The sequence below is a fragment of the Odocoileus virginianus genome, chromosome 24 (assembly GCF_023699985.2).
Source record: "Odocoileus virginianus isolate 20LAN1187 ecotype Illinois chromosome 24, Ovbor_1.2, whole genome shotgun sequence".
In the NCBI taxonomy this organism is placed as follows: Eukaryota; Metazoa; Chordata; class Mammalia; order Artiodactyla; family Cervidae; genus Odocoileus; species Odocoileus virginianus.
Genome location: NC_069697.1, coordinates 40,132,483 through 40,154,502, shown reverse-complemented (window position 1 = coordinate 40,154,502; position 22,020 = coordinate 40,132,483). Strand labels below are relative to the sequence as shown.

At 36.7% G+C, this 22,020-nt stretch overlaps 1 protein-coding gene across 10 annotated transcripts in view; it reads left to right on the top strand.

Moving 5' to 3' along the window:
* Positions 1 to 19,341, top strand: part of RAB3IP (RAB3A interacting protein) — a 50,353-nt gene extending 31,012 nt beyond the window's left edge. For 7 of the 10 annotated variants that reach the window (XM_070454608.1, XM_070454607.1, XM_070454610.1 and 4 more), the window contains 7 exons: positions 4,167 to 4,244; positions 5,288 to 5,491; positions 8,863 to 8,991; positions 10,438 to 10,550; positions 14,937 to 15,036; positions 15,122 to 15,191; positions 18,987 to 19,341. In XM_070454608.1, coding sequence (XP_070310709.1) covers positions 4,167 to 4,244; positions 5,288 to 5,491; positions 8,863 to 8,991; positions 10,438 to 10,550; positions 14,937 to 15,036; positions 15,122 to 15,191; positions 18,987 to 19,069 — 777 coding nt within the window. In that variant the 3' untranslated portion in view covers positions 19,070 to 19,341. Of the gene's footprint in view, positions 1 to 1,280; positions 1,344 to 4,166; positions 4,245 to 5,287; positions 5,492 to 8,862; positions 8,992 to 10,437; positions 10,551 to 10,672; positions 10,782 to 14,936; positions 15,037 to 15,121; positions 15,192 to 18,986 lie in introns of those variants that run through there. The other 3 variants (XM_070454612.1, XR_002313479.2, XR_002313478.2) reach the window with 3 other exon arrangements.
* Positions 19,342 to 22,020: the final 2,679 nt, after the last annotated feature.

Here is a 22,020-nt window from a genome sequence, read left to right as displayed (position 1 = left end):
AATTCCAGAGACCTGACTTTGATCCCTTGGTCAGAAAGATTCTCTGGAGACGGGAATGGCAACCCACTCCAGTATTCTTGCCTGGGAAATCCCATGGACAGAGAAGCCTGGTGGGCTATAGTCCATGGGGTCTCAGTCGGACATGACTAAGCTACTAACATACAGAGATCTGGAACAGGAGTTATGTAATGTTACATTTTTATATGTAGAAGGAGTGTACAGAAACATAAGGCATTTCTTTCAGAAACATCTGGTTAGAAGTAAATTTTATAGTGTTAGTAGATAAGAAGGCAAATACATTATGCTGCTTATGTTAATGTTGGTTTCCTACCAGCCTGCCCTTAATTTTAGCCCCCACTTAGTTCCCCCCAGCTGCACGTACATGTCATTTTGTTAGGTGAAGTAGGAGAACAAACAGAAACTTTTCCCTGTCTCTAGCAGGATGTGAAACAGCAGAAGTGCAGTTTGTGCAATGAATGAAAAAGTTATCTAAAAAGCATAATTTTGGGGTCCCTAATTTATCTCTGACCTAATAGTGACTAATAACCTTAACTGTGTATACTTTCTGGGAAAGAAACTACACTAATTAAAGATGATTTCAGTAATGAAGAAAATTATATTCAAACCAACTGCTTACTGAGTTTAGGAAAAAAGTAGAGAAAATTTTTCTGTGGTCTCAGCTGTGCCTTCATGATCTCAGTTTACCATTGTTTTATGAAAAAATATTTTTGCTTACATTTTGTGTATATGTGTAAATAGTTTTTTTTAAGAATTAAAGATTATTCTGAATAAACTCAATTTATATAATTTTGGTAAGCTTATAAACTGAGATTAGGAATTTATGATGAATGATCTTGAATATAATTATACTTTGTATTTAGCAAAAAATACAAGATTATAAAGTTGTATATATGTGTGTATGTGTATATATAATTTCTCTTATAGTATTATGGATTTTGAGGTAATGTAAAATATAAAATGAAATAAGTTGAAAGAATGCTTTACAAAGTAATCTACGTTTAACATGGAAAAAAAGACATGTAGTCTTAAGATGGTTTTGTTTTTTCAGCCAATTTTAGTAAATGTCTTTGATATGCTTAGTTTCTCTCAACAATGCTGTAAGAACATATAGTACAAATTATTTTGTCTGTGAAGAAAATCATAAGTAGAGTTAAGAAGAATGCTGGGACTCAAATTCATGACCTTGATCTTGCTTTTAAGTACGGTGAAAGTCATAAATGGCACTTCCCTTTCTTTCAAGTCACAGAGACAAATTTGAGCATGAACCTTCATTATGATGAAGATATTAAGAATTCCCTATGTACTAGGCACTGTTCTAAGACGTATGTACTTACTTATAAATTATGCACATATACTAACACCCATCGTAATATTACATACATATAAAACACAAAAGTTTTAAAAATAATAAAATAATGAAATAATAAAAATACTTAAATTTTTTATAATGCAGAAGTATTCTCACTAAAACATATTATATATGTGTATATTTATTTAGTGAGAGCATTGTGATTGAATGTTATCTTGCTTTTGAAACCTTGTTTTAAATTTATGATCCAGATGATGATATGGTCTAAATTCCATTTTTAAAATTTAGATGTAATGCTATTGATAACTCACAGGTATACTCATCTGAAAGGAACGAGTATGTCTTTTCCTATAATAAATCATGATACTGAGTTTTCAGTCCCATTGCTAGTTATGTGAAAGTTTTTCCATAACATTCTCTAGTGAATTTTTGTCTTCTCTAATGCCAACAAATTGTTTTTGAAAACTAATCAGAAGATAGTGAATAAACATTATTTTTAAAAAAGAAAAAAAAAAGATCAACTTAATTTGAATCACTGCTAATCAGAGAGGAAAAAAATTCTGTCTTCAGTGTTTGTAAATATATGGACATGAATGTTTGTATAGATCACAGGTCTGCAAACTATAGCCTGCAGGCCAAAACTGGCCTATAAAATACTTTTGTGCAACCTAATGAGCCAGGGTTGGTTTTTACATTTTCAAATGGTAAGAGGGGAAAAAAGAATAGAAAAGAGAAATATTTTGTGACATATGAAGACTCTATGAAACTCATATTTCAGTGCCCATGAATTTTTATTGGAATGGCTATACTCATTGATTGTTTTATTGTCTGTGGCTGTCTTCACACTATAGCAGCAGAGTTGAGTCGTTATAACACAGACCATATGGCTTAGAATTTTGAACTACTTACTATCTGGCCTTTCTAGAAAGTTTACTGACTTTGCTGTGTAGATGATACTTATATAATTTTTTGGTTTCAGAATGACAGTGATAGAAAAGTTTTCAAGCTCATATATCTTTTGATATCTTTTGTCAGTTTTTAAAATCCTATGAATTATCATTTTAGATACTCCTCTTGCCTCATTCTAGCTCTTTTCTCTTTCCTTTTTGGACTCCAGTTATATTTATTTTATACCTCTTCAGTATATCCCTTATATCTCTAAGGGGACAAATCACCCCAAGTTTCAGCTCACTTTCCTCAGTTTACTTCTTCTGGATCTTGGTCCTCTGGTTCTTCGCTATTTCGTTGCTCTCTATTGCCTTCAAAAACATTTTAAAATAATTTGTCCAGCTTTTGAAAACTATTCTCTGTAGGAAGTTTGTTCCAAGTTGCATGGTCCGCCATTAATGAAAACAGAATCCAATTCTAAACATTAAACAAATATTCTCTCCATAGCACATGTTACTTCTGGATTCATAGTTAAAATGTCACTTATCTTGAAGGATTAGATTAGATATACTTATTATTTGGAAACTACCTGTCAAGTAGTATTTTAATGACAGCCACTTGTACAAATTCAGCACATCTGAAATATTTGTTATTTTTAAAAGAAAAATGCTTATCTCATTATTAAATTTGATAGCTCCTACAGGCTTTGACACAAGATAGCCAGCATAATGGTGCATGGAATATTCTGACAGTTAATCTCATCTCATTATAAGCATTGATAGTAAAGCTTTTCTTATTTAAAATAATGTCTGTAAATTTATTATAATACAAGGGCACATACAAGGTGCAATGTCGTTACATACTCTGAGAGCAAATGAACAAATGGGAGTGCCATCGTGGAATTCTGGTATGGAGAATCTCCACTCTTCCCTGAACAGTCAACAGACCGAGTGAGGGTTCTCTTGTCAAACTGTTAAACATCTTTGAAGCTGATTTCTTTCCTTCTGCCTTCCATCACTCTTCCTCATGAACAGTAAACTGAAGTTCTAAGATCTATGCTCTTACATCCTGGGGGACTGTTGCAAGCACCCTGTGTACTGTTCCAGTCCACCTTCGTATTTTATAGGGATTATTCCTTACAGCAGAGAAAGCTTTTCAAAATACAAATAACATAATGTCATTCTCTTTCTTAAAAAGCCACAAGGCTTCATAATGGATTTAGAATAAAATCCAGAATTTGTACTCATATTTTATTTGATTATTAGAATGTCTTCAGAGTGTAAGCTCCTTAAGAATTATCAGCACCTGGAATGGTATCTCAGGAATAGATGTTATGAATAAATGTTGCGTGAATAAAGGGGAATTAAATACCTAGAGTTTCATATATTTGGTACTAAAAAATTAAGATCTTATGAAAGGATAGACTCAGCCTTTTTCTATTGCTCTGCACAAAACCAAAATTTAATATCAATTTGTGAGTATTTTTATTGGAAGCTCTAAGGCTTCTCAGCTGTTAACTCCTATAAACTGCAGCATTACTGATGTGTTAGTACTTTTGCTTGTTTCTCCGGTATGTCTTTGCTCTGTGTAGTAATGTGAATACAAATTATAAAAACCTAACTGTGGAGAAGTTGGGTTTGGCATGTGGATCATGACTTTTCCTCCTTTAACATTTTCAGTCTTTATACAAGTATTGATTAGAATGATCAAATGAACTTTGCCTGCCTCTGTGGTAGTAGATACTAAAAGAAGGTACCTGTTCTTTATTCCTAATAATTGATCTGCCTGATGACAGTTCCTGCTTCTTCAGCTGTTGACACTGAATACTTAATTTTAGGCAAAATTTTCTTAGTGTATCTTTGTTTCAATCATAGACACCTGTTGAAAGATTTTTGGAAACAAATGCTAAATACTTTGTTTCCAAAATATGAGATGTTAACTTTTTCAGGAAGCTCATAAGATGGTGAGAGAAGCAAATGTCAAGCAGGCAACAGCAGAAAAACAACTAAAAGAAGCACAAGGAAAAGTAAGTTTTTACTGCTTTTAATAGGATAAAATATAAAGAAACTAGTAATTACAGTTTGAAAAATACCTTGATGTTTATTGGATTTGTTCTGATTATAAAAGTTAGTGCTCACTTTAGAAGATTTTTAAAACTACAAGACACTATAAAGAAGAAAATAGCTACTACATAGAATTAATAGTGAACATTTGGTGTACATTTATATTAGAAGCAAATGATTTAAAGCTTTGTGAATCACACATATTATCAAAAGGATTATATAATTACATTTTAAAGTCAGTTATTTTTTAATTCACTAAAAAAGGCACTGAAATGTTACTAGATTTTACTGTTTTAGAAATGAACTGCACCTAATCCTAAGCTGTTTTTAAATATGAAGATTTTGAAAATTTACATCCATTCAGTCGCTCAGTTGTGTCCCACTCTTTGCGACCCCATGGACTGTAGCACACCAGGCTTCCCTGTCCATCTCTAACTCCTGGAGCTCGCTCAAACTCATGTCCATTGACTTGGTTATGTCTGTGGCCATACTGCCCTGAACACACCTGATCTCATCTGAAAATCCTCATAGTGAAATGTTAAACATTTTGATAATTTTAAAATTTTCATCTGACATTGTGAATAGCAGCTGAATCCAGACTGTATGGGAACATAAAAAAACTGATTAAAAATAAAAGGCCCTCCCAAAAAACCCGTTTAGTTTACTTTTCTCTTATTCAGTTCAGTTTAGTCTCTTAGTCGTGTCCGACTCTTTGTGACTCTGTGAACTGCAGCGCGCCAGGCCTCCCTGTCCATTACCAACTCCCAGAGTCCACTCAAACTCATGTCCATTGAGTTGGTGATGCCATCCAGCCATCTCATCTTCTGTCGTCCCCTTTTCCTCCTGCCCCCAATCCCTCCCAGCATCAGGGTCTTTTATTACTCCATAGGAAATACACATTAAACTTACGTTTCATCTCTGAAAGTTACCAAATAAATGTTAACATTTAGCTGCATCTGTTATAAAACATATTCAGTATATGTGACTATGATGATTTCTTTTCAAGATTGATGTCCTTCAAGCTGAAGTAGCTGCATTGAAGACACTTGTATTGTCCAGTTCTCCAACATCGCCTACACAGGAGCCTCTGCCAGGTGGAAAGGCACATTTTAAAAAGGGGCATACAAGAAATAAAAGTACAAGCAGCGCTATGAGCGGCAGTCATCAGGACCTCAGTGTGATACAGCCAATTGTGAAAGACTGCAAAGAGGTAACTCGTCCAAGACTGTCCCCTCTGGCTCCGTTGGTACTTAGTAGTTCTCATCACTGAGGTGTTGGTTATGATTCTTGCCAGCCAAAGTTTTAGTACAAAATATTCAGTATTAAGATGGGGGAGGCTTTGTCTAGAGCTGGCTGCTTTCAGGGATTCTTCAGTTCCCTTCTCTGCCTGGCTGACCTTGGAGTACCTGCTGGAAACTTGGTAAGTTTCTTAATCTCGATATTTCGTTTAGGGAACAAACTGTCATGTGTTGTATGAAGGAGAGTGGGTGACTTTAATGATCTGGCTAGTCAAAATTTATTGCTTGCACACTCTAGCAAAATATGAATATAAGAAATATATGAAAATATTAGGTGATTTTCTTGAAGAATGTTACATTGTTTTTACTTAAATTCTGGGAGAAACAATTTTATATCAGTAAGGAAGTCCTGGAGTTAATTCAGATAATTAAGCACCAAAAAATAGAACTGATGGTAAGCTTATAATTTTATAAGGTATGTTATGAGAATAGCTGAGATAATGTGCTAATACTTTGAGTTGTTTTGAGTAAAAATTGTGTAATTGTAAAATAGTTTTTACTTACATGTGATGAGAAAGCATGTCCAAGGGGATTGATCACTAATTAACAAGCAGCCTTCTCCCTTTTTTTTTTCTTGAAAGTTGTATTTTACATTGTCGAATTCAAGTCTATCATTAATCTTTAAGAAGCTGTGCTTGTTTAGATTTTTACATAGAAGCCAGGAGTTTATTAAGTTGAATAACCAGGCTTGTTGCTCATTTTAGTTGAATTGCATATTGTTTAGTTATTTATAAAAAAAAAAAGATGCTGGTGAAAGAGAAGTTCAATACTTGGTTAAATCTGAATGTGATGAAATTAAAATTCACACTGGCTTCTGTTAAATATTTAAGAAACTTTTTTAGTCATAACTTTAATTCCGATTTCTTTCAGTATTGATAGCATTTTTAGCTGCTTGGTACAACTTGTATTTTTGCTGTGGTTTCTCAGTGTGTATGCCCTTTCCTCCCTGTTGTTTACACTAAGAAAACTTAGATGTTTCTCATGGAACGTTTTAAAGTTTTGTATTTGTGAAATTCCTTAAAATATGCATATAGGCAGCATATAACATTTTGCTTTCTGGCTATATGTTATAATATTTTGTGAAAAACTTGTCAAAATATTTTATTAGACAAAGGAAACACATATATTTGACCTGTGTAAATTTTAGATATAATAGTTGGACAGAAAATGGAACATGTCCATGTTTCTATAGAAAATGTTATGGGGGCATTCAGTCATGACATTTACAGTGTCTGTTCTGAAATCACTGACCACACGGGTGCATGCATGCGCACACAGTTAGGCAAGGCTTTGAGATCAAGTCACTCAAATGTGAACTTTCATTGGTTTCTTGCTTGGTAACCTTGGTCAAGTTATTTTATCTCTGTAAACCCTCGTTTCCTTATCTATAGATGGAGGTTATAATATTTATCTTGCCCAGCTTTGAGGATTAAATGTTTGTGAAGTGCTTATTACTATAGTTCCAGACAGAGTCAGCTCTTAATAAGTAGTTTAAATTATTGCCTTTCAACTAGAATCTTTTCTCAGAACACTACTTACCCACTTTGGGTTTTCTATACATCAAAGGGTAGACTTTACAAAGAAAATAATTTGTAAATGTATTACTTATCTGCTAATATTTTTATCCTTTTGCCTTTAGCTTTGATCCAAGGAATTTATGGATTGGGATGAAAAAAATTCACATTGAGATTTCCATTATACACTTTAAAGGAAAGTCTCTAGGAAAGCTGGGGTACAGCCAGTCTTTCGTTACTTTCACATAGACTGCATGCACATCTGACTGAGCTGTCCTGGAGGCCGTAGATGCAGTCCATGTGTTATTTACAGGCTATCTAGTGCTTCTGGACAAGAGTGGCTTAGAGCTGCGGGCGGGTGAGGGACACTGCTCTGTTTGGGTGGCTGGGGGCTGGGTGGATCCTTATATGCTGATGGGCAGGATTCAGCTGGGCTGAGGAATCCGAAGAGAAGAATCCTTGGGAAAATTTATTAAATTGGAAGGAAAGAGAAGAGACAACTGGAAGAGTGAATAGAAAGGCCGCTGCCCGCTGGATTTATTGGTAACTCAGATGGTAGATACTAGATGTTGAAGTGACCAAAAAAACCTAAATGAATGTTTTATACTTGAGATAGTCAATTTAGGAGACTGCGTGTGTGCTGCTTTTAGTTTTGCAGCTTATACAGTAAAAATTTAGAAAATTCTGGAAATGCCTTAACTAGCTGAACAGTTGGTGTCACTTTTGACCCCAAGATAGATTTCACAATTTGGTCAGCCTCTACTTATTTAAACACTTGTTTTAGTTAACTTGGTTCCAAATTGTTTATTTTCAGAAGACTTTTGTGTTCAGAACAGTGCGCACCTGCGTCTTAAGAAGAACTCCAACATTAGTGTTAAACTTTTTTGGTGGGTGGGTAATGGTAGTGATCATTGACACCATAGTGGATACATTGAAAAGCACCCACTAGTTATTTGGGAGTTTAGATTGTTTTTTAAAAAGAATGAAATATTGCCATTTGTAGCAACATAAATGGACCTAGACAGCATCATACTCACTGAAGATGTCAGAAAGAAAAGCACAAATATGATCACTTATATGTGAAATCCTAAAACAGGTACAAATGAATTTATTTACAAAACAGAAACAGACTCACAGACATAGAAAGGGATCTTTTGGTTGCCAAAGGGGAAAGGCTGAGAGAGGAATAAGTTAGAAGTATGAGATTAACGGATATACACCCCTGTATATAAAATAAGCCAAGAATTTACTGTATAGTACAGGGAACCATGGGCTTCCCTGGTGGCTCAGTGGGGAAGATCTTGCCTGCTAGAGCAGGAGAGGCAGGTTCAATCCCTGGGTGGGGAAGATCCCCTGGAGAAGGAAATGGCAATCCAGTCCAGTATTCTTGCCTGGGAAAACCTCGTGGACAGAGGAGCCTGGTGAGCTACACTCCAGGGGGTTACTAAAGAGTTGGACATGACTTAGCAGCTAAAACAACAACAGGGAACTATATTCAATACCTTATAATAATCTATAATGGAAAGAATTTGAAAAAAAATGTTTAATTGAGTCACTTTGCTATATACCTGAAACAAACAATATTGTAAATCAGCTATACTTCAATTAAAAAATTGCTATCCCGTATTATAACTAATAAATAATGGTTCAATTGTTATTTTAAATAAAGAATATTTGTTTTTTGGTACTATATTAATTAGGTTTTGGTTTTATAAAGTGATTTTCTGTTTGTACTTTTTTTAAAGTTATTTTATATTTTCTTTTGTCAGGCTGACTTATCCCTGTATAATGAATTCAGATCTTGGAAGGATGAGCCCACAATGGACAGAACCTGTCCTTTCTTAGACAAAATCTATCAGGAAGATATCTTTCCTTGTTTAACCTTCTCAAAAAGTGAGGTAATTTTAAAAAACTTTAAAAGAAATGCATTAGAGTTGTTCCTATACCTTTTACTTAGACATGTTACATATTTTAGTATCTCTTACATAAATAATTTATAAAATGTCATGTTTTACCATTTTCTCCACTCCATATTAGGATCATAGTAATTTCTTGGCATTCACTTGCTGATCCTCCTTCCTTATTTGAGCAGAGGATCAGTCACACTGCAGTGTGTTTTGCACTGGAGTGAAGTATTAAATATGTTAAGGGGGTTGTGCTTATTTCTTAACTTTCAGTCCAAGAGTCAGTGTAAAGGAATTTCTGTACACTTCAAGCTGTTTGGTTTATCTGTATGTGATTTTAAAACTCCTGTTTAGTTCCTTCATCTTTAAAACAGGGAAAAAATGCCTTCCTTGCCCAGGTCTCAGGGTTGTTAAGACAAAACAAAGTCAATTAAGTAGATAGAAAAACTTCCCTGGTGTCTCAGATGGTAAAGCATCTGCTTGCAATGCAGGAGACCCAGGTTCAATCTCTGGGTTGGGAAGTCCCTTGGAGAATGGAAGGCTACCCACTCCAGTATTCTTGCCTGGAGAATTCCATGGACAGGGGAACCTAGTGAGCTACAGTCCAGTTCAAAGAGTTGGACATGACTGCGTGACTAACTTTGACATTTTCAAGTAGACAGAAAACCTTAAAACACTGTGCAAATGTAAGGTCATAATTTTAAGTTGTTCTTATATGCGGAAGGTTTGTCTACAAATATCCAATCAATAAGTGTTTTTAGAAAGTTTAATCCTAAGAGTCTTCAGAGAATTTAATTACAATACTACTTGTAAGGAGACGTTAGGAGGAAGAATAAAATGCTATTGATATATAGCTGTTAGTCATTATTGCTCTGGCCCTAATTTTAGATAGATTGCTACCTATAAGTAATCTTGCCAGAATAAAGTAGTTTGCCCATTTCATCCATTGTTTATCAGTTACTACCATCTCCATCTGGGCATTTAATATTTGATAATTCTTTTAATTCTTTTGTATACTCTTGTGCACATAAATACGAGATCATTAAATATATAGTTCTGTTTAATATATATTGCTCTGTTACGATGACCAGTATTAAGAAGTAATGCTTAAATTTAGCAAAATCAAACATTAGGATATTCATTTTGAAGTGACTTTAATAGTGGATGTTAATTGTGGATAAGGGGTGATCTGGAATTAATGTGTTTAATTTCCTTCCAGAAAATGAGAAAAGTTATTTAGCTGTAACTGAATCACTTTTCATAACAATATTGAAGTTATAAAATAATTCAAACCATGCTTATGTGGTTTCTTTCTTTTTCATTAGCTAAGGCAAATCTAGGCGGACTTGGGGAAAAATAATTTTTAAACATCAGTTTACTGTGAACTAGAATTTTTACATTTTCCTGTCAGCATCTAATACTTTTCTGTGTTCTGTGAAGTTGGCTTCAGCTGTTCTGGAGGCTGTGGAAAACAACACTTTAAGCATTGAACCAGTGGGATTACAACCTGTCCGATTCGTGAAAGCATCTGCAGTTGAATGTGGAGGACCAAAGTATGTTTTCAGAACCATGTCTTGTAGAAGAATACTGAGTGTTCAAAATCTTATGTGTTGCAGTTACTTTAATTTTTTCTGGTTTTAAATATGGTTAAATCTCTCGGCGGTTTTCTGTTTAGAGTCTGTGCAGCCCAGAGACCAACCCGCAGGCAGTGTGGGGATTTCAGATGTATCGTCAGTGGAGAGCTCTTTAATTACAGACCTGTACGTGGGATCCAGGTAGATCAGGTGTCAGAAACTTTTTTTTTTTTTAAAACCACATATTGTAATCCATTACCTGATTATGAAATCTCTTTAATGGGTCATAAGCAGATTTTCTTCTTGTTATACTTTTCATGTTCTGGGCTTTTTGTATAAAATAATTTTTTCCTAAAGTTTGCTGTCAAAAATAATTTGACAGTGAATTAGACAGTGAATTAGACCAAGTCTTACCAAGCATGAAAACAGGTTACCAAAAAGACTTGGCTAGTCCTCTCCTTCAGTACTCTCATTGTAAAGCTTTCTCATTTTGGTAAAGAAACATTTCTGTCTTCATGTGTAAGAGATATTTGACAGTTGTGTACCTTCAGGAGTGACTCCACATTTCATAACAGAACAAGCTTTTTTCCAACTAGTTCTGGGAGGAGGAAAGACTGAAACCAGCAGTACTTAAAAACCTTTGGCATAGCTGTTTAAAAAGTGACTTTGAAAAATTTAGGGGAAGCTGCTTAGTTGGTTAAAAACTAGATCAGTATGAGGGGACTGAAGAGCCCAGGAGAGCTCATATGCGTGCATGCTAAGTCGCTCAGCTGTGTCTGATTCTGTGCCACCCATGGACCATAGCCCGCCAGGCTCCTCTGTCCATGGGATTCTCCAGGCAAGAACACTGGAGTGTGTTGTCATACCCTCATCCAGGGGATCTTCCCCACCCAGGGATTGAACCCACGTTTCTCATGTCTCCTGCATTGGCAGGCAGGTTCTTTACCACTAGCATCACCTAGGAGGCCCAAGAGAGCTCCTCAGTTCAGTTCAGTTCAGTCGCTCAGTCGTGTCTGACTCTTTGCGACCCCATGAATCACAGCAGGCCAGGCCTCCCTGTCCATCACCAACTCCCAGAGTTTACTCAACCTCATGCCCATCAAGTCGGTGATGCCATCCAGCCATCTCATCCTCTGTCGTCCCCTTCTCCTCCTGCCCCCAATCCCTCCCAGCATCAGGGTCTTTTCCAATGAGTCAAATCTTCGCATGAGGTGGCCAAAGTATTGGAGTCCTAGCTAGCAACAATTGAATCCTATCAGGCAGGCTGTTTGAAGGCAGAAGAGGAAACGACTGGTTGAGATGAACTGCCAGGTCTGTTAAAGCCAGGTGTGGGGGTTGTCTGGTTCTTCCTGTTTCCTATTAGGCACACTGCAGTTTCCGCAGGATCAATCAGCACTGGTGTTTGGGTAACTGATTTCTTCAGTCCTGTGTGTGCTCGTGAGCCACAGGTCTGTCCACCTAGAGCTGTGTCCTCTTTTATGCTCCCCGTGCCAGACTTGTAGTATGGTGGCCTCTGAATCTTGGGGAAGAGATTTACATTCCTAGATTCTGGGTGTTTTTATCCTGATCTTTAATGATAGCAGTTTTTGTACTTCTGAGTTCTGTGTTTTACCTTATTTTACAGATAGCAGTTTTTATTGTATGATTTTAAATTTATGGTTGCATTATATCTATCCCACAGATTAAATGTGCAATATCATCAAATGAAATCTCAGTTACAGTAGATTTTTACAATATTTTAGTAAAACAATTATACTGAATGAAAGTGAAAGTCACTCAATCATGTCCACCTCTTTGTGACCCCAAGGACTATACAGTCCATGGAATTCTTCAGGCCAGGATATTCTAGTGGGTAGCCTTTCCCTTCTCCAGGGGATCTTTCCAACCCAGGGATCAAATCCACATCTCCTGCACTGCAGGCGGATTCTTTACCAGCTGAGCCACAAGGGAAGCCCAGGAATTCTGGAGTGGGTAGCCGGTCGCTTCTCCAGTGGATCTTCCCGACCCAGGAATCAAAGGGGGTCTCCTGCATTGCAGGTGGATTCTTTACCAACTGAGCTATTTAGGGGACAATTTACATAGTTAAGGGTATTGTTGTGCTTGTGGAAATGGGGCCAGAAGCCAAGATGTTTGCAGTGCATATTGTGTGGAGAAAACTAAAAGAAAATGTTGTCTTGTCTTTTTTTTTTAATGAAATGTGAAGTATGGCCCCGGCTAAGGCTCTTGTGGATGAGATTGTCAAGGCAGTCACTAAGTGAGTGGCATAGTGCTCTGGGAGTTTTGTGGAAGGCAAGGTCACTCCACTGGTAGTGATCAGAACTATTCTTGGAGGGGCTTTGGTTTGATCTGGACTCAGAAGCATGGGTGGAATTTGGGTAACAAAGACTGAAGAAGGGAACAAGGAAACTACGCTCAGTGGATGATGAGTGTATGGGGAGGAAAGATGTGTAAAGAAAGCGGGTAGAGGTGACCCATTGGATGGGTGATGTGAGCTTTTGGAAGTTAGTAGGAAGGGCTCTGGTATACAAGATGATAGATGCAGACTTAGACACGTTGACATCCTTGAGTGAAAATGGCAAGCAAGGCTTTGAACTCTTGGGACTAGAGCTATTGAGATATTGAGGTAGTGTAGTATGTCTTTTTTTTTTTTTTTTTAATTGGAACTAGAGGTCAGAAGACAGCATTGAATTCTATCTCAAATAAAAATATATTAACTTCAGAAATGAGATAACTTAAACACTTTATTATTTTAAAAGTTGATACTTAAAACCATTTTACCTGAGTCATTTGAAAGTTAGAAAAATAGTAGACAAACAGATATATGTCTGCTTCCAGAAGAGCAGTGTAATGCTTTATGTTTGATGGTACTTTTTTTCTCTTGTATAAATTATACTTAAAATAGTATAGTTCGAAGGACTTTTAACATTTGTGCCTTAACTTTCTTGATCGTCCATCCTCCTCAAGCTAGTAGTAGTGCTTTTAAATATTGTTATAGATCATTAAAGGAATTTGCTAATAAAGGAACAGTGAGGTGAAATCTCTTTGAAAAGGTAAGAATTCTTTTGTGATTTGAATGGCCAAAATTATTCTCTTTTAAGGAACCATTTGTTGTGTGTTTGCTTAATATGGAGCCACATTCATTTCATATGTCTCGTAAGTATAGCTGAAAATTCAATGTCTAGTTAATACATTTTTCTTTATAACTTATAATGTCCTATAAATGCTACTGGCCACTTTCTTTTACTTTACAGCTACCCTGATTTTGCATTGATGAGGAGTGGTAGCTGTCTTTAGCCAAGCTTCTGATTTAGCAGGGTGATGGCTGGGCTGCTATGAGTCCAGCCTGATCTTATTGAGCAAGTAGAGTGACAGGTGGCCTGTCGCTTAACCAGCAACCATTGAAGGTCTGCTCCCTGCCTAGCAGATACTTACTGTCAGGCAGTTAAAAGAGAATATGGGACATTCTCTGATCTCAAGAGACTTCCACCCTCTTGTAGCCTGAAAACCCTCATACATGTTAGTAGTATGCAAAGAGGAAGGTTGGTATGTCTAAATGTAGTGTGTACCCTTTGTGTAATTGTAATTGTTAAGATGCAGTGTATTTGTAAGGGATCTTATTCCTTTGTATTTCTCAGTCCTAGGTGCCACATTAAATTCATATACACCAACCCAGCACACCAAAAAGTATCCCATCTGGAAACCATTGCCCTGCAGGGCATCAGTAACATGTTTTGAGACTTGAACAGTCACTTTAAGTTTTTTTCAACTAAGACAGAAGTTGAAGTCCCAGTGGAAAGCTGTGGCCTGCCCTGCAGCTGATTGTTTATTTATAACTTTGTTCCTGGTTAGGACATACATTGGTGAAGGAAATGGCAACCCACTCCAGTACTCTTGCCTGGAAAATCCCATGGACAGAGGAGCCTGGTAGGCTACAGTCCACAGGGTTGTAAAGAGTCAGACACGCCTGAGCGACTTCACTTCACTCACTTCACACTTTATCACTGGAGAAGGAAATGAAAACCCACTCCAGTATTCTTGCCTGGAGAATCCCATGGACAGGGGAGCCTGGCGGGCCGTGGTCCATGGGGTCGCAGAGAGTCGGACACAACTGAAAAGACTGAGCAAGGACATATATTAAAACATCTAGCTTTTATTTCTAGAACCATGCTGAATGCTATGCCTATAAACTTCTATTAGAATGTAAGCCCTAGAGGGTAGGGCTTTTGTCTTTCTCATCTTCACAGAGTGCCTGATACAGGGAAGGTTGTCAAATATTTGTTGTCTAAATGAATGTGCAACTTGTTCAGAAAGTAGAGGCAAAATGCTTTTAATTTTTAAAAACTAAAATTTATCCTTATTTTACAGAAAATGTGCCCTCACAGGTCAGAGCAAGTCCTGTAAACACAGAATTAAACTAGGGGACTCAAGCAACTACTATTATATTTCTCCTTTTTGCAGATACAGGGTAAGTAACGTAATCATGAATTTTAATAAAGCTCTCTTTGACATGAAACATTTGACTGTTTAACATTCTTTTCTTTTTGGCCTAGATCACGTCTGTCTGTAACTTTTTCACATACATTCGGTACATTCAGCAGGGACTTGTGAAACAGCAAGATGGTGAGTGTCAATTCATTATAAAATATTTCCATAAAAGTTAAGTAAAAAGTACAGAACATAATAGTAATGCTCAAATAAACGTTACTGGTACATTTATATTGAATCTCTTTTATAGGTCTAATAAAATGTGTGAAGAATTTGGGAACAAAAGCATCTTTTAAAACATGCTGTATTTAATGCTTAGATTTGTCACATTTTACTCTAATCTTGAGTTTGAAGCAGGATCAGTTTTAATGTTTAAGGAATATATGACAAACCAGATGGTAAATGTGAGAGGAGTATAAAGGCCATAGAATATACTCCTTAAGAAATAAAACTGAGCAAGCTCTAAACGTTGCAGGCTTATTTTAATTAGTGGAGGCCACAGGGCACTAAGCTTTTTCTGTATTTTCTTCTTTCACATGTGAGTTAATAAAGTAGTCGTGAGGGCAGTTCCTAATGGAGTAAAGATCACTGTCTTCCAAATCAACAGAAACATGTAGATGGTATATCCAGAGAGCTAACCTAGTGCCAGGCTGGCAGCATTTTTAATTGTAGTCTTTCATGACTAGTTATGATGTTATAGTCGGATGTCTTAAATACAGGCATAGAAACTAACATGACCTGACAACTCCAAAATATGTATTTGTTGATACACATGGTTGTTTTAAAACAGAAATAGCAGATACTGAGCTAGGGACAAGTCCATGCCAATTTTGTATTTGAAGTTGTGGAGAATTTTCCTGTTTAGTTTTTTTCCAGACCCTGAAAATTTTCTTATACTGAAAAAACTGGTAAAAGCCTACTGTGTTTTAGTAATGTAAATCAGTGAATGTTAATCCTTGGAAGAATTAGTTGTGTTGGTAAAAACTTAAGTTTAGCATCTTCAGACTCGGGTATATTGAAAATAGTCATTTGTTTATAATCCCATGTAATTAGGTTTTTTCTTTGGTAATTAGGTTTTAATGCCTAAAAGAACAGGGTGAAACCTGCCTCTGATCGATATTGAAAAGGGCTGCGGAGTCTTTGAACCGTGCAGCGCTTCTATGACTCTGGTAAAAATGCAGAGTCAGGGGGCCTTAGGGAGCATCACTGCAAACACAGCTAGTGGAGGTGATGGGATTCCAGTTGAGCTATTTCACATCCTAAAAATGACGCTGTTAAAGTGCTGCACTCAATATGCCAGCAAATTTGGAAAACTCAGCAGTGGCCACAGGATTGGAAAAGGTCAGTTTTCATTCCAATCCCAAAGAAAGGCAATGCCAAGGAATGTTCAAATTACGGCACCATTGTACTCGTCTCACACACTAGCAAAATAATGCTCAAAATTCTCTAAGCTAGGCTTCAACAGTACATGAACCATGAACTTCCAGATGTTCAAGCTGTGTTTAGAAAAGGCAGAGGAATCAGAGATCAAATTGCCAACATCCGTTGGATCATCAAGAAAGCAGGTGAGTTCCAGAAAAGCAGCTACTTCTGCTTTATTGACTATGCCAAAACCTTTGACTGTGTGGATCACAACAAACTGTGGAAAATTCTTCATAAGATGGGAATACGAGACCACCTTACCTGCCTCCTGAGAAATCTGTATGCAGGTCAAGAAGCAACAGTTAGAACTGGACATGGAACAACAGACTTGCTTCCGAATTGGAAAAGGCATACACCAAGGCTGTGTATTGTCACCCTGCTTATTTAACTTATATGCAGAGTACATCATGCAAAATGCCAGGCTGAATGAAGCATTCAGCTGGAATCAAGATTGCCGGGAGAAATATCAATAAACCTCAGACACGCAGATGACACCACCCTTATGGCAGAAAGCGAAGAAGAACTAAAGAGCCTCTTGTTGAAGATGAAAGAGGAGAGTGAAAAATTTGGCTTAAAACTCAACATTCAAAAAGCTAAGATCATGGCATCCAGTCCCATCACTTCATGGCATATAGATGGGGAAACAATGGAAACAGGGACAGACTTTTTTTGGGAGGCTCCAAAATCACTGCAAATGGTGACTGCAGCCATGAATTTAAAAGGTGCTTGCTCCTTGGAAAAAAAGCTATAACCAACCTAGACAGCATATTAAAAAGCAGAGACATTACTTTGCTGACAAAGGTCCATCTAGTCAAAGCTATGGTTTGTCCAGTAGTTATGGATAGATGTGAGAGTTGGAGTATAAAGAATTCTGAGCGCCAAAGAATTGATGCTTTTGAACTGTGGTGTTGGAGAAGACTCTGGAGAGTCCCTTGGACTTCAAGGAGATCCAACCAGTCCATCCTAAAGGAGATCAGTCCTGGGTGTTCATTGGAGGGACTGATGTTGAAGCTGAAACTCCAGTACTTTGGCCATGCGATGTGAAGAACTGACTCATTAGAAAAGACCCTGATGCTTGGCAAGATTGAAGGCAGGAGGAGAAGGGGACGACAGAGGATGAGATGGATGAATGGCATCACCGATTCGATGGACATGAGTCTAAGCAAGCTCTGGGAGTTGGTGATGGACAGGGAAGCCTGGCGTGCTCCAGTCCATGGGATCACAGAGAGTTGAACACAACTGAGCGACTGAACTGAACTAACTGAACTGACTTTTTCTGACTTTAATAAAATGTAAATCTTTTTGAATAGCTGTTGGTAGGTAATACTATTTAAGCTTAAGAACAGGTGATTTGTGCCAAGTTGTCAAGCATATTTTTTCTACTTGTTATAAAAGAGTTTTTGTAGGGACGAGTGAAAAGTACTCTACTTATAAAAATAGGAAGGAAGGGTCATAAGTGGCGGGGGTTGACAGTGATGAAAGTGATATCTTTTCTGGCTTCTCTTATTCTTTCATTTCACAGTATTTGGTATACTTTATATATTGCATGGGTTTGTAGTAAATTATTATTGATTTTACATTCTGTTTATTATCTGTGCCTTGTGTTGAAAAGGATTTAAGGCAGCTAAATGTAAAGCAGGGTTTCTCAGCCTTGGTACTATTACTATTCTAAGCCAGATAATTCTTTATTGAGAGAGGCTGTGCTGTGCATTGTAGGATGTTTTAATAGCATTCCTGGGCTTTACTCAGTAGATGTGATTAATGAAAAACATTTCCAGACATTGCCATATGTACACTGGGGGGCAGAATCTCCCTGGTTAAGAACCACTGATCTAAATCAGTCTAATCTGATCATATGTCAGAGGGAGACCTTTTATAATCTAAAACAGAGCCAACTTTTCCCCACATACTAGAGGGGACTTACAGAAGCAGAGATAAAAGAAATTTCCAGCTTATCCTCTGAATTTATTTTTATTTCTAATTGAGCCATACACAGAATCTTTCCCTGTTATTACAAAGAATGTTACTGAGTTCTCTGGAGTGTCTCGTGTTTTCCTTTTTTCCTATTTACTCTGTTAGTTTTAATGAAAAGTGAAAAATGGCCAAGATAGAGCAAACTTGGCTCTAGCAAACTAGAGCAAGAAGATCCATAAGTGAGATAGTAACTCTTGCACAATCGAGCATTGAGAATAGTTACTCAAGAAGGCAGCAACATCGCCAGTTACTCAGGATGCTGAAATGTCTACCTTCTTTTGGACTAAAATGATATTCGTTGATAATATCTAACAAATTGTGGTGGCAAAATCAGTAAATATATTTATTAATAAAACTGGGATGCTCAGAAGTACATGGAAAAGTTAGTGTGAAACAAGTGATAGGATGTTAAGCATTAGGTACATCATTAGAAATGTCCAGTTGGCATTTCAGCTAATCCTAAATTTTCATTGAAATGAAAATAATTAAGATGATATTTTATGATTTATGTGTCCCTCTTTTCTGTTTCTGTAGTTGACCAAATGTTTTGGGAAGTTATGCAGTTGAGAAAAGAGATGTCATTGGCAAAGCTGGGCTATTTCAAAGAGGAACTCTGATGTTCTGCCGGGGACCATCCACGAACCTCTCTGAAGACCTGGAAAATGGCTGAATATTTTTACGGTTACTTGATATTTATTTCCAAGGAGCGGGTCCAAGACTTTTTCCCTCTTTTGCAGATTATACTAAGAAGTACTGTGATTTCTTTTTAAACTGACCTATGCTGTGTTTGCTTATTATTTAGTTGAACACACTATAAGGAATTACAGGTGTACTAGTGATTGTAATTTATAGTTGCAAAAAATAGCTAAATAAATAAACGTTAAACTGAGTGTGTTTTTGCTTTCTCTTCTAGCTCTGACATGGTGTGTAGGGTCAGTTGAATTTGAACTGTAATTTTCAAACTGTGCAGCAGCCTATGAAGGACAAGGAAGAAGGCTAAGTGGACAGGATCACCTTCCTCCCCCCACACCGACTAGAATGACTCTATTTTTGTCTGTTTTTATATGTTAGGATTAAAAGAAAAGACTTTATTTAAAGAAAGGCTTCTTCTGAAAAGAAAGTTCTCTGTTTTAATCATTCGGTTCTGATTTAAAGAATCCCATTATTGTGGTGATTAGTTTAAATATATCCGATAGAAGACTGTCAGATTTTATCCTAGAGATGCATTCTTTTGGCATCTTGATGTAATGTATCTATACTTTATATTTGTTGAGCACTGAGTAATCATTGAAAGGACATAAATTAATATGATGTGTCCTCCAGGGAGTTGTAAGGGATGTGGGTTGAAAGAGTGATACCTGCAAAAGATAGACTGATCATAGAACCTCTTAATTTATAAATTTCAAATTATAAAATAGAAACTGTTTGGAAAAACTAAGAGTAAATAGTTTCCTGAAGCATGCATGCATGCTAAGTCACTTCAGTCTTGTCTGACTCCTTGTGACTTCATGGACCATAGTCTACCAGGCTTCTCTGTCCATGGGGTTCTCCAGGCAAGAACACTGGAGTTTCTTTGCCCTCCTCCAGGGGGTGTTCCTGACCCAAGGATCAAACACGCATCTCGTAACATCTCCTGCATATACTAAGTACAGAAAAGCAAAAAGAAACAAGAAATTACTTTAGTGTCCCCATCTAGTGAAAGCCACTTCATATTTTTGAAGAATAGATTTTCAGATATTTTCTACCTACATATATACATTTCTGAAACAAAAAGTAAACTTTTTTTTACTTAAATATTCTACAAAGCTTAATCACTGTAAGGTTTTGATTTTAGGATGTTAGCATAGTTTAATTAATTGTGTTTGGAGATCACTATACCCAGCTCAAGAATATGAAATTGAAAATGAAATTTGAAACTAGATTTCATGTCTTGATAGTTACTGTAATGTGAGGACATAATAAACATGCTCTCAGACTTTCAAAGCTTCAGAAGATTTTTCCACCCAAAGATGCAAATTAAAAACACTTTTGAAGAAAATACTAAAATAAAAGAGAAACAAATCCAGGAGATGCTTGAGATTTGAGAGGAAAAGTGATAGCTTATTGATAACTTAAAAAGAATAAAATACAAAGGTAAAGAAAAATATTAAATTTCAAGTATATTCATAACAATTTAGAACTGAAATTCTTTACTGTATCAACACAGTTGGAATGGGAGGAGACCAGAGAATATGGGGATATATTAAAGTTCTCATCTTGTTAGATGAAAGATGGAGATACCAGTTAAAAGTAAAAGACCAAGAAAAGACCAAGTAGAGAACCAAACAGTATGATATGGAAATAAAAGGTAAAATGATGAGATAAATTCACTGGTAAAAAGATAAATTGGATTAAAATATACTACACAAAACATAAGGACATGGAAAAGTTAGAATCAAAGAATGGAAAAATGTAATCAGGAAAATACCAAAAGAAAGCTAGTGTGATTATACAGACAAAACAGATGTCATTAAGACAAAAGCATTGTTAGAGGTTCTAGATAAAGCTAAAAATTTAGTGCACTGAGAAGACTTAATGAGAAAATAGAAATAATAGAAATTTAAAATTACTAAGCACTAACTAATAATATGAGAACCTACAGTGATGCAGAGAACGGCTTCAAGGAAAAGTTTATAGCTTTAAGTCCTTACTTGCATTTTAAAAATGAGCTTGGTGTCCTGTTAAAGAAACTATACAAGAGCAGGATGAAAGAGATAAGAGCAGAAATAGAAAAGAAAGCCACTGAGTCTTTGAAAAGATTAACAAAATAGACAAATTTCTAGCAAGTTTTCCTGAAGAAAAAAAAAAATGCCAACCCATATTGGGAATGAAAAGGTGTATGTCACTACAGACACTAAAAGTGGAAATGTTAAGTAGGTATTGGACGCTGTTGTTATTTTAGTTGCTAAGTCATGTCTGACTCTGCAACCCCATGAACTGTAGCTCGCCAGGCTCTGTCCATGGGATTTCTCAGGCAGGAATACCCGAGTAGGCTGCCATTTCCTTCTCTAGGGGATATTCTGACCCAGGGATCAAACCCACGTCTCCTGCATTGCAGACAGTTTCTTTACACTGAGCCACCGGGGAAGCCTTGACTGGATATACAAGTCTAAATTCAGTGGTAAGGTCAGAACAGGAGATCAGTTTGGGTGTAGTTGCCCATGGGAGCTTTGGGGATACTTGGGAGTCAGAAATACGGCGCTGAGCCCTGAGTTCCTATGACAAGGAGAGGAAAAGTCTGGAAGAAGACTGACTACAGGGGAGCTAATTGGAATAAAAGGCAGAGGAGAGGGACGATTAGGGTGCTGATCAGTGACTTAGGTTCTCGAGAATATTTCTACACAGAGTTTAATTGCCCTGATTACCAATTCTGAAAAAAGAAAGATTTTTTGGATACATTTCTGTAAGTAAGTTCAGAGCTGGGGAGAGAGCCTAGCTCAGTGAAGAGAACTCTGGATTGGGAGTTGCTCAGAAGACCTACATTCTGTTCCATGCTTGGGTCTGCAAAAACTGGAAAGTTAGGCAGCTG